This window comes from Gallus gallus, chromosome 21, assembly GCF_016699485.2.
Source record: "Gallus gallus isolate bGalGal1 chromosome 21, bGalGal1.mat.broiler.GRCg7b, whole genome shotgun sequence".
NCBI lineage: Eukaryota > Metazoa > Chordata > Aves > Galliformes > Phasianidae > Gallus > Gallus gallus.
This window is the reverse complement of record NC_052552.1, coordinates 5,394,935-5,406,962: the sequence shown is the minus strand read 5'-3', so window position 1 is coordinate 5,406,962 and position 12,028 is coordinate 5,394,935. Positions and strand designations below refer to the sequence as shown.

The 12,028-nt window shown below is 40.7% G+C and overlaps 1 protein-coding gene across 5 annotated transcripts in view; it reads left to right on the top strand.

Annotated features, from left to right (window-relative positions):
- The window catches only part of VPS13D (vacuolar protein sorting 13 homolog D), an 88,757-nt gene that overhangs the window by 37,064 nt on the left and 39,665 nt on the right, over window positions 1-12,028 (top strand). For all 5 annotated transcript variants that reach the window (XM_040651395.2, XM_025142588.3, XM_040651394.2 and 2 more), the window contains 17 exons: window positions 343-478; window positions 1,595-1,642; window positions 2,749-2,899; window positions 3,514-3,724; window positions 4,357-4,604; window positions 4,864-5,055; window positions 5,655-5,781; window positions 6,082-6,224; window positions 6,829-6,959; window positions 7,223-7,398; window positions 7,528-7,651; window positions 8,542-8,777; window positions 9,567-9,675; window positions 9,879-10,039; window positions 10,344-10,452; window positions 11,441-11,620; window positions 11,770-11,886. In XM_040651395.2, coding sequence (XP_040507329.1) covers window positions 343-478; window positions 1,595-1,642; window positions 2,749-2,899; window positions 3,514-3,724; window positions 4,357-4,604; window positions 4,864-5,055; window positions 5,655-5,781; window positions 6,082-6,224; window positions 6,829-6,959; window positions 7,223-7,398; window positions 7,528-7,651; window positions 8,542-8,777; window positions 9,567-9,675; window positions 9,879-10,039; window positions 10,344-10,452; window positions 11,441-11,620; window positions 11,770-11,886 — 2,599 coding nt within the window. The remainder of the gene's footprint in view (window positions 1-342; window positions 479-1,594; window positions 1,643-2,748; window positions 2,900-3,513; window positions 3,725-4,356; window positions 4,605-4,863; window positions 5,056-5,654; window positions 5,782-6,081; window positions 6,225-6,828; window positions 6,960-7,222; window positions 7,399-7,527; window positions 7,652-8,541; window positions 8,778-9,566; window positions 9,676-9,878; window positions 10,040-10,343; window positions 10,453-11,440; window positions 11,621-11,769; window positions 11,887-12,028) is intronic.

Below are 12,028 nucleotides of genomic sequence, written 5' to 3'. Positions count from 1 at the left end.
TTAGAAAGTTTTGTATGTGGCCGGGGGGAGGGGGACTTGCTAAGCATAAGTGTTATTGGTGTTAAGAACTGGCAAACAAATATTTAGCATGGTTTTGTGTTTAATTTTGATGTAGTTGTACTTCTTTCTCTGTGTTGACTAGGGAGAATAGAACAATGAGACAAAAATCAGGTCTGGCTTTGTCCATGAAATGAAGAAATTGTTGAGAATTTTTTTTTCCTTAAGTGCTAAATTGGTGAGAGTTTTTTCCTTGTTATGCAGAGGATGTACTTTATTTGAACTGTTTGGTTTTTACCCTGTAGGAGAACGCTACATAGTAATTTAACGTAATCTAACCTGTAGGCACACGCATGATCTGAGGATTCACCAGCTGCAAGTGAGGGTGAATGGCTGGGAAGAAGTCAGCCCAGTGTCTGTAGACAAAGTTGGAACCTTTTTCCGATATGCTGCACCGGACAAGAATTCCTCCTCTTCCACTGTAAGCTCTGATTTGGGGTGTGAGCCTTAACAGAAATGCATAGTTTGAGAGTAATGATGCCTCCAGGGTTTTGGTGTAACAACAGCTCCTGCATTGCGTGAGATTGTCCTCTTCTCAGTTGCTGTGAACTGGGAGAGCGTGAAATGGCCAACTGACAGTGTTATGCACAGCAAACAAACCACAAGGGTAGCCAGCATTTCGTCTGTGTTTAGCACTCAGAATTGCCAATGGCAGAGCTAATGTATTAGGGACAGAGTCGCAGAGTTGTGGAGACTGAGCTTCAAATCAGTGCTACAGGCCAGGCTGGATGTGGCTCTGGGCAGCCTGCTCTGGTGGTTGGCAACCCTGACCCTGGCAGGGGGGTTAGATGATCATTCTGGTACTTTTCAACCCAGGCCATTCTATGATTCTGTGATACATTTCAGCACCTATTTTTATTTCTTTTATGGCAGGAATGCTTTATCTGTGGTTAATTTACTTAAAATAAACAACATTGGCAATTCCCTGAAAGCCTGGAGCTTGTTGAAATATGTGGCAGCTTGGACCAAATATACTTGTCATGAAGGAAAAGCACAGTTGTAGTAAGCAGCAGGCTGGCAGGCAGTTGTGGTTGAGACTTGGTGATAGAAATGGTTGAGGGATGTAGAAACTAGCTAAGCTTTAAGGTGTTAGCTACTGGAGAAGATGAAAGCTGAGGTCTTTTTGGTACAAAATAGGATTAGAATTTAATACTATTACCACTAAAAGGAACTACTCGTCTCTTATTTGGATAATTCCTGATGGTTTCATATTCAAGTGCATAAAGCATCGTCTCTGTCTGCAAGTTTGGTTTGTGAAAGAGAGAAGTGCAAATAAGTAGGAACTGCTATTCAGGAACATCTGTGAGTAGTTAGTTTTTAATGAATGCTCTTGCTTCAGCTTCATTCTTCTTTTAAAGCAGTATTACAATTAGATTAGGCTAATATAGTTCTGATGTCTTCAAAGTTGTGTTGAATATGAGAAAGACCAAGTAATGACAGTCTTCAGTTTATTTTTCTGCTGTAATGTTCTGTGTTACAGCTGACAGTAATATCTTAAAGTGAACACTTCTGTCTTTTCTGTTCATTTTTCTTCCAGCTTGGAAGCCCAATAAGTAGAACAAACATAATACATCCACAAGTTTATGTGAGTATATATTTTCATTTTTTGAGAGCTACTGAAGTAAGACTAGCATAACTCTATAAGTGGACTGGCTTCTGCTTTCTTGATAGGAAGCAGAAGTCAAGCTCAGCTGTGACAAGGTTCCTTAAATGCCAGTTTTCACAGTCTGAGCAAGCACTGGAGCTAGGTGTGTGCCCACATAATAAAACTCTGACTTTTGGAACAACAAAGCAGTGCAGACTGTTATGTACTTTGCTGAGAAATTTGGAGCGATTGAACTCAGTCTCACTTTTTATATATGATGATATAAGTACCAAGTTTGAGGTTGAAGTCTCTGCTGCTAATTTTTATGAAAATCATACTCTGTAGTTCCAAAACTTGCTGTGCTGCTTTAAGGAAACAGAGAAGTAAAATTATTCTCTGTTGCACAAACATTTTGGTCTAAATAACCCAAGCAGAAGAGTTCTAAGTACGCCTCTTTTGAGACTGCTGAAGTATCTGCCTCTTACACTGCTTTGTCTTGTCAAAACTTAAAGTCGTGTGTTCCCCAAATCAGTGTACATAAGTAGGAGAGACATAAATCATACTTCGGATGCTAAAAGTGAGACTACCTAAGCACTACAGCTGGAACAAAAACACTGATTTGCGGAAATCAGGCTGTATTGAAATGTCTTCTTTGCAGAGCTTATTGAACACATTAGTGCATACGTCTGAAGGTGAAACTGGGCAAACAGCATCTGCTGGCTCCTGTTCTTGCCAGCGCAGATAGTCTGGGTAATGAGCTCTTGATGTTCCACCTGAAGAAGGCTTATGATTAAAACTTCTGGACTTTTTAAAATAATGTAATTGCAATGCTGTGATTAGGTTCTATATTCTTCTTTCTAGGGCTTGTATCATTTTGAAAAAGATACTGAGTTAATGTTTAGAAATGCTTCTTGATTACTTGGCTGTGTTTTGCAAAGGAGATACAGTATTACAAAGCATTATTGTGAAACTGCATGTACCGTGGATGCTGTACTTGGTTGCATTCCCTTCACGGATTCTCACTCCAGCAGCTACTACTGCAATATTGACCTGTCCCTCTATTAGATGCACTTGTTACCCTTTATTGCTTTTCTGTTATCTTTCAGTTTTCTTCATTGCCTCCTGTGCGTGTGGTATTTGAAGTAACCATGGAGGGCAGTGCTCGGAAGGTGATCACTGTGCGCTCAGCTTTGATTGTGAAGAACAAGCTGGAAACACCCATGGAGCTAAGGCTGGATAGTCCTTCTGCTCCTGACAGTAAGTGGTGTATGCTCCTTCCCTGTGCAAAATCTCTAGTTTCCTTCCCTGGAAGACTCATTGCTGCATGTAACAGCTAACAGCAAAATCAGCCTCCCTGGTTGGGGAATGGGTGGTATTAAGAAGACAGTGATCAGCAATGTAAGCTAGGGAAACCAGTAGGATATCCCTTATGGTTCAAGCAAACGGGGAAAGCTGAGACTCTGTAAAGATGGATTTGAATTTCTGTACATGCTGTATTACACCTTTTACCAGTAGGAGGTTTGAGGTGTTGGCATGCAGAGGTGAAGTCTAGAAATATAGTGTCGTGCTGATAATCTATCAAGAATATAATGAATGAGACCTTTTAGAATAAGCATCACTAAAGTATCCAAGGAAGAAGAACTTGAGCTCCAGCAGTTTTCAGATTCACATGCCTAAATTAGTCCCCTACCAGAATAATAGGGCTTAGAACAACAGGTCGATGCTTGAAATATAGATAAAATAGCTTGTTAAAACCTAACTTGTTGCTCTAAAAATTTATTAGGACTTAGTATTTGAAAACAGTTTCCAGTAGAAAATACTTTTCAGTAAAGGAGCCCAATTTGTTATTAGTGTTTTCTGTTTGGTTGCAGAACCTGTAGTTCTTCCAGCAGTTATGCCAGGAGATGCCTTTGCTATTCCACTGCATCTCACATCTTGGCGTTTACAAGCCAGGCCAAAGGGACTGGGAGTCTTCTTCTGTAAGGCTCCGATTCATTGGACTGATGTTCAGAAGACAGCAGAAGTTTGTAGCAGCAAGCGGGAGTGCCATTCCATGGATTCTGAGAACAGCCGGTTTTTCAGGTTGGTTTAAGCCCTAATTGTTTCTCTGTAAACTGTTATCCTCTTCTGGCAATTTAAATGCTGTGAAACTAAGTAATGGGAAAGAAAATATATACAGGTAGAAGCTTCTGCAGCTTAATAGGATGTTTTGCTTGGTTGATAGCATAATTAGAAAGCACTGAATGTATAACTGTATTTCTGCAGGGCTCCTTAAAGCCCGTATGACAGTACCTGTTGGCAGACATCTGAGTGTAGAATCATAGATTGGCCTGGGTTGAAAAGGTCCTCATAAGATTGTCTGGTTTCAACCTCCCTGCTATGTGCAGAGCTGACAACCACCAGACCAGGCTGCCCAGAGCCACATCCAGCCTGGCCTTGAATGCCTCCAGGGATGGGGCATCCATAGCCTCCTTGGGCAACCTGTTCAGTGCGTCACCGCCCTCTGGGTGAAAAACTTCCTTCTAATATCCAACCTAAACCTGCCCTGTCTCAGTCTAAAAACCAGTTCCCCCTCATTGGTTAGTGCTTTGTTAATGCCTATTGTAAAGGATGAAATGTTAAAAAGTAGTGTGGACTTCTTGTACAAAGGCAAGATTTGGTTATTCCATGGAGTTCATTGGTGACTTCTGACACACACCTGTTTGTCTTCACAGATTTTGTGTGGCGATCAAGAAAGAAAACTACCCCGATTACATGCCCTCCAGTATATTTTCTGACAGTGCTAAACAGATTTTCAGACAGCCTGGCCATACTATTTATCTTTTGCCAACAGTGGTGGTCTGTAACTTGCTGCCTTGTGAACTTGAGTTTTACGTTAAAGGGACGCCAATCAGTGGCACACTGAAACCTGGCAAGGAGGTGGCATTGCACACAGCTGATACATCTCAGAACATTGAGCTTGGTAAGATGCTTTATGGAACACGAAATGCTGCACTTGTGATGCTTAGGCACTAATTATCCTTAAGCAGAGTTCCTTTACAAAAGATTTTGCTGCTTCTGACTTAATGAGGTCAGAGATCGTTACATGGAGCGGTTTTACAAGTTAATGTGGTGAGCTATGTGAAATATCCAGAAAGAGCAAACGATAGGAAAGATGAATTGTGGACTTTAATGCTTATGTGCCTTCTTCTGTTTCTGTTGTTCTGTTTGGTTATTCCCAGGTGTAAAGCTAGAAAACTTTGCAATCTGCAAAGAGCTGTTGATTCCTCCTGGGACGCAAAACTATATGGTGCGGATGCGATTGTATGACGTCAACAAACGCCAGCTGAATTTGACCATAAGGATTGTGTGTCGTGCAGAAGGTTCTCTGAAGATACTCATTTCAGCACCATACTGGTTAATCAACAAAACAGGTGAGTTTTACAGCGTCTTCTTTCAGAAGTACGATGATGGAATTTGGAAATGAAGATTTCATGCTGTGTTTTGGTTTTCTTTCCAGACAGAGCTTTTAAATTCCCCTTAAGAGGAATTAAAATTTCAGGAAATAATTTGCTAACAGTGCCAGCAGCTCGTGTCATAAGTGTTGCAACAGATAACTTACAGTGGCTCTATTGCAGACTTTTTTAAATACGAATAATTTAGTAGTCCTTGTGTAGCTGCAAACAAATTGGCATAGGTTAGACTGTTAAAAATTCCAAGTGGTATTCAAAGGCTGAGATGCCTTCAGAAAGCATCAGATCTTCAACAGTAAGTTGCAGTTTGTTGGTGCTGTCAGAGATGCGAGATCCTTTTTCACTTGTAGGCTCCATGCTCACAGCTGTGATGGGTTTACCCCTTCAGCAACTCAGGTGGAGATTGTGGGTGCAGAATTGGAATGCATGCAGACTAACGGCTGACGTTCCAACAGGAGAATTTTAGGCTGTTCTTCAGTGGGAATAGCTTTTGCCATTCTCATCTTGAATTCTTGTGAGATAATAATTTGATAACTCACTTTTTTTGTGTTTCCTTAAAGGATTGCCACTCATCTTCAGACAAGATAATGCCAAAACAGATGCAGCAGGGCAGTTTGAAGAGCATGAACTTGCTAGAAGCCTCAGCCCACTCCTGTTCTGTTACGCTGATAAAGAACAGCCCAACTTGTAAGTACCACTGAGAGAGGAGCACAGGGGAGGAACCTTGTTAAATATGACTGTAATGGGCAGAGGATGGCGTGCTGATATGTTAGTATAGATAGCAGCTAAAAGGGAAACCTTTTTCCTAAGATCACCTGTTGAGTAGTGGTAGCAGTCACTTGGAAGCCCATGTGCAGCAGAGGTGTGGTGAAGGATTTTGGAATGCAGACTTGTCAGTTATTTTATCTGGCATCAAGGAGGAAATTTACTTTTTCCTTGTCGCCACCTGATCCTTTCTTTAAGTCTGTGTTTTCTTCTTACCCTTAGCTGTACGATGCGGGTAGGGAAAGGCATCCATCCTGAAGGCATGCCAGGCTGGTGCCAGGGCTTCTCCTTGGATGGCGGTAGCGGTGTCAGAGCCCTTAAGGTGATCCAGCATGGAAACCGACCAGGCCTCATTTACAACATTGGTATGTGCTGATGCGAGCGTTTAAGAGATGCTGTGGAACTGCAGAAAGGAAACCTGTGTGGCTAAAGATTTGTGAGGGTCTGGAGAAAAGCGTTAGACAAGAAGTAGTATCCTACCAACTCATACCTGAAATTGCTTTGCTTAGAAGTCAGTTTTCAGTGATTTTTATTTAGTCCTTAGTATTGGTAAATGCATTTACAAAGTGTTCTTTCATTTTATGTTACTATATCCCCCCTGTACGCTACGTCTAAGTACATCTGAAATCCCACCTGAGCACTATCTCTAATTATACGCAGGTGTCCATATGCTTTGTGTTAAAAAGGGGAATAATTACATTAATTTACCTGGTCATTTGAAAAGAGAGGGTTTTTTTTTTTTAGCTTTGGTGCTTATTGTCTCTACATTCTTCTTGAGATACAGAAGGTAACAGGTGGCATAAAACTACATTTACTGTTAATAGTTCACATGTGCAAGTGGCATGACAGAAACTGTACATCTCAGAAACTCACTGAAAATACTTATGTTAAATGTGGTTTGAAAGTTATCTTCAGGGGTTTTTTTGCTTGTAATTAACAGCATTACTTCTAATTTGTGTCTGTTACCAGGTATCAATGTTAAGAAGGGCAGAGGACGTTACATTGATACCTGCATGGTGACATTTGCCCCCCGCTACCTGTTAGATAATAAGTCCAGCTATAAGCTTGCCTTTGTTCAGAGGGAGTTTGCCAGAGGCCAGGTAAGGGCCTTCCTTTCTTTTCCACCTGGAGTTAGGCACAGCGTCTTGTAGCTGCAAAGAATGCAGACATTATACCTGAAAGAATTCTAGTCTGATTATGAGGACTTTTTAATTTGTTATTCTAATTTTGAGCATTCACCTAGCAAAATAATTGCTGTGAGAGGATTTGAGGGGTGCATTGTATTTGAGAGGTGTATGGATTAATATTGTATTTTTCATGCCCTTATGATATTTATGTGTCCTCCTATGATTTCTATTACCAGGAAACATCCAATCCTGATGGCTACATCTCCACGCTGCCTGGCTCCAGTGTTGTGTTCCACTGGCCACGCAATGACTATGATCAGCTGTTATGTGTGAGACTGATGGACTTCCCAAACTGCATTTGGTCTGGGGGATTTGAAGTCAACAAAAATAACTCATTCCATATTAATATGAGGTAGTTATTGTATGCAAGTGTTTTGTGATATACTTCAATTTTTTAAATAGAAGCAGCTATTGAGCACTTAGAGCTGCAGTAGTGCTCATCAGAAACCCACCTGTCTTGAACTTGCTCTTTCTTGTTCAGGGACACCCTGGGAAAATGTTACTTCTTAAGAGTAGAGATTACTCTCCAGGGAGCCACGTACCACGTTGCATTCAGTGACACAGATCAGCTGCCACCACCTTTTCGCATAGACAATTTTTCCAAGGTAAAAGCAGAAAATCGTGATTTTCTTTTTTCTTTTTTTAAATTAAAAAGTAAAAGAATTCTGTTAGATTTAAGTTAGGGAACTGTCTAGCTTCTGTAAGAACATACAGTGGTAGCATGTAGCAATATGTATTTGTATATCATTGTCATTTTCTTGAATTTTGTTCAAATAATTGTGCCTATATTGTGGCTTTCATAGGTCTATAGAAAGCCATGTGAGGAAGAGCACCATAATGATGGGAAGGTTGTAACAGGACAGCAGTTTATAATATTTTCTCTGTTATTTTCAGCACTTGGATAACGCACAGAAAGAATTCAGGCTATTGATACCACTTCCTTTCTCTCTATCTTTGGACTTCTTTATTCAAATACAAAACTTCCGTGCTTCTCTCTTCTTCCAGACACCTTGGTTCCTCGGTGTTTAAAATGAGAATCAGTACTGAGCTGATGATAATGAGTGTGAGAGATGAAGAACAAGTTCCATGTCAATAACTATAAAAAATCAGAGAATTTGCTTTGTTTATTGGACAGTAACTTACAGACTGCCTTGTGATTAGAACAGGAGACACAGCTGATGATAATCATTATTATTCTGGCTTTTGTTACTGAATTGCTCAATAAAACTGGGCACATCTCCTAATTTTAATTGGAAAGGTTGGAGGTGCTACCATGAAACTCTTCAGTCCCTGAACCTAACATGATGGATAAAAGCAAAGATGATTATTTCTGGTCCCTTTGAGATTATCTTTGAGGTTCAAATGGAGGGGGAGGAGAAAGGTGAGCTTGAGCACATTTCAGTGATAAACGCCTGAAAAATGAATAAATGATAGCAAAAAATGTAACTGATGGAGAATTGGTGTGAAAGTAAATGCCCTTCCATTACTGTTACAGGTCCCAATCGTTTTTAATCAGCACGGTGTTGTCGAGCCAAGACTGTACACTGAAGTGAAGCCCATGACCTCCCTGGATTATGCATGGGATGAACCCATCCTACCATCATTTGTCCTGGTGACAGTTAAGGGAGCAGGCTCCTCGGAGATTGTCTGCAGCATGAATGACTTCCAAGACAGCAAGCAGCTTTATTATGAAAACTTCATTTATATTGCTGCTACCTATACTTTCTCAGGGTAATTTATTAGATATTATACTAACATATGTTGGATGCTTATAGTGTTGTGAGCTGTTCTGATTGCCATTTTACACCTTCTGTAGATATTTCAAACTCAGCTGAGGGTTTTGTCCATGCAGCTAACAGAAGAGATGCCAAAATTCAGGAGTTGTCTGGCTGAGTTGTCCAGGTCTGGAGCTCCCAAAACAAGAATGACAGAGAGCTGTTGGAGAGGGTCCAGAGGAGGGCCACAAAGATGATCAGAGGGCTGGAGCACCTCCCCTGTGAAGACAGGCTGAGGAAGCTAGGCTTGTTCAGCCTGGAGGAAAGAAGGCTGTGGGGTGACCTCATTGCAGCCTTCCAGTACCTAAAGGGAGCCTATAAACAGGAGGGGAGTCAACTCTTTGAAAGGGTAGATAATAGCAGGACAAAGGGGAAATGGTTTTAAATTGAAGGAGGGAAAATTTAGGTTGGATGTCAGGGGGAAGTTCTTTACTATGAGAGTGGTGAGGTGCTGGAACAGCTGCCCAGAGAGGTTGTGGATGTCCCATCCCTTGAGGTGTTCAAGACCAGGTTGGATGGGGCTCTGGGCAGCCTGGGCTGGTATTAAATGTGGAAGGGTGATTGGCCCTGTCTGTGGCGGGGGGAGAGGGAGGGGTGTTTGGAGCTTCATGATCCTTGAGGACCCTTCCAACCCGGGCCATTCTGTGATTCTGTATATCTCACCTGATTTTTGTTATCTGTGATTCGTTGTACAGAAGACACAGCTGCTGTTACTCAACATGCTCATGTTTTCTTGGTGTTCTAGTTTACAGGAGACAAGCGTAAGACCCGTTGCTTCAAACAGGGATGCTGCATATGCAGAGCTTGTCCTTGATGTTTCTCCAAAGACACAACGAGTTATCCTGAAAAAGAAGGTACCAAGACGTGATTGATTTTCTTGAGATGCTATTGCTCTGTGATGAAGTAAAATCAGGAGCTTGTAAAAGGAAAAAAGAAAAATGTAATGATGGTACTTTGTAAGGCTAGTTATAATTTATTGCATTGGATAGGAAAACAGAGCAGTAGTATTCACTCTGTACTGCTGTACTCATTGAAATCTTAAATTCTTGTGCAACAGGAGCCAGGAAAACGATCCCAGCTATGGAGGATGACTGGCACAGGAATGCTTTGCCACGAAGGCTCCTCTGTTCCTCATAACCCTCATAAACCTTCTCCTCGGTCTGTGGAGTCTTGTATGATTTTAGATATTGCTGGTCTGGCAGCAGTCACAGATAACAGGTATTGCAAATACAATTTGTAGTGAAACTGTGCAAGGTCCTTGAAAGCATGCTTTACATGATGTTTTTGAATAAGGAAAGGAATTATTGTGAAGGCCTGTATGACCTGAATTTTATCTGGTATCAGGAACAGACTTCGCAATCACTTTAAGATAATTAATATTTTTCAGAAATCAAGGTGTAATTAATATTTGTTTCAGCAGCTTATTGTTAAAACACTCAAGAAGTGAGATGAACAGAACACAGGAGTGAAACCAAGAAGTTAGAATCATCCTAAGGTTGGGTTTGTTGTGCTTTCATTGCAGATATGAGCCCCTCATGTTGAGGAAGCCTGATCGGCGGCGCAGCACCACCCAGACGTGGAGTTTTCGTGATGGGAAGTTGACCTGTGGTATTCACGGACTGGTTGTGCAGGTCAGTACTGCTCGTACTTTGAACTTGTTTTGACTCTTCCCCCTATAGATAACAGGAATTTGAGCTTCTTGTTGAAGAGAAGTCAAAGTTCTGAGTCCAAAGTTTGGGTTATAGAGGAGACCAGACATACACAAACAGTGTGTTTTAAACAGAAGTCCAAAAGTTCTTATCAATTATAAATAATTAAATCATGCATTATTAATTTGAAAGTAAGTAATTAGAGAAATAGTAGTGTATGATTGTTGAAAAAAATAATCAGTATAATCATAAATAGAGTCTCAATATTCTCAATAGGACCAATTTGAAAATGGTGCAGTGTCAGCCACTACCACTGCTGAGAGTCAGATTTTGTTAAAGAATTTTACTTCAGCCATTTTTACCCATTGCTTACAAGGAAAAGTTGAATAAATTATGCCCCATATTGTTGAAACAGCAAACTATGTTTGTGGTAAAATATATTATTTCTGGATATTGCACTGATCATTTTGTGATCAAATTAATGCACCTTAGCAAGTTACTTCTCAGAAAGCCCTGCGTTGCTGCATTAAGGTGCCAACACCACGAGGATTTAAATTCCCACCTTATCTGTAATCCAGAGTTCACCTTTCAAGTTCAAGTTATCTGTTGTGTAGGGTATGATTTCAGCAGGGACTTCCATTGTTGGATCATGATATGATAACTTCAGTATCTGAATATGAAGAGAGAATAATTTCCGATCGTGCTCTTTCTTCTAGCTGTCAAGCTGATTAAAGGCAAGTTACCAGAAGTTGTAGTAATATTAAGTAAAACTACTGCTGGACTTCCTCTGAAGAGCAAGGAATGTGTCATTTCCCTCACTCCTTCACCTGGGACTGAGTTTCAGACTACTTCTCCATAGATGGAGAAGTAAAACATGCTCTAAATTAATGTGTATGAACAGTTACCTGAAGTCCTACCTCTCACGTGTGTTTTTTTTCTGTTTTGTTTTTGACTCTATTTCTTTATCAAGGCTAAGGGAGGAATCTTAGGTCTCCATGATGGAGCAGAAGTTGTTCTTGGTCCGGACACTTCTCTTGAGCTTTTGGGGTCAGTTCCACCAGAGCAGCAGTTCATAAACCAGAAGATGAGGCCTGGCTCAGGAGTGCTGGCTGTTCGAGTCATCCCAGATGGGCCAACTCGAGTTCTGCAGGTGAGAGTCCTTCATTAACCTGAATCTAGTTTTATTATTTGCTTCTACTTGAAGTGCTTTTATGCCTTGCATCTCTAAATTCTTAGAAATAGCTGTTATTTACAGATAGGACAATGCTCATAGTAGTAATTTGCTTTGTTTTTTATTAGATAACAGATTTTAACCAGCGCAGAAATGATCGTTTATCCGGTGGAGGAGATGAACTTCCAATTACAGAGCAAGATCTACGCAAATTAAAAAATCCAAACATGGAGCAAGAATTAGAAGTAAGATATTACAGTTTGTATCTTTCTATTCTCTTTTTTTCCCCTATCTTTTCACATTTGGGTGGTGAGGTTTTGTTTCGGTCTACTTTCACTCTGTCGTTCCCTTTTGCCCATGTGAATCTCTTGCTGTGAACGTGTGCAT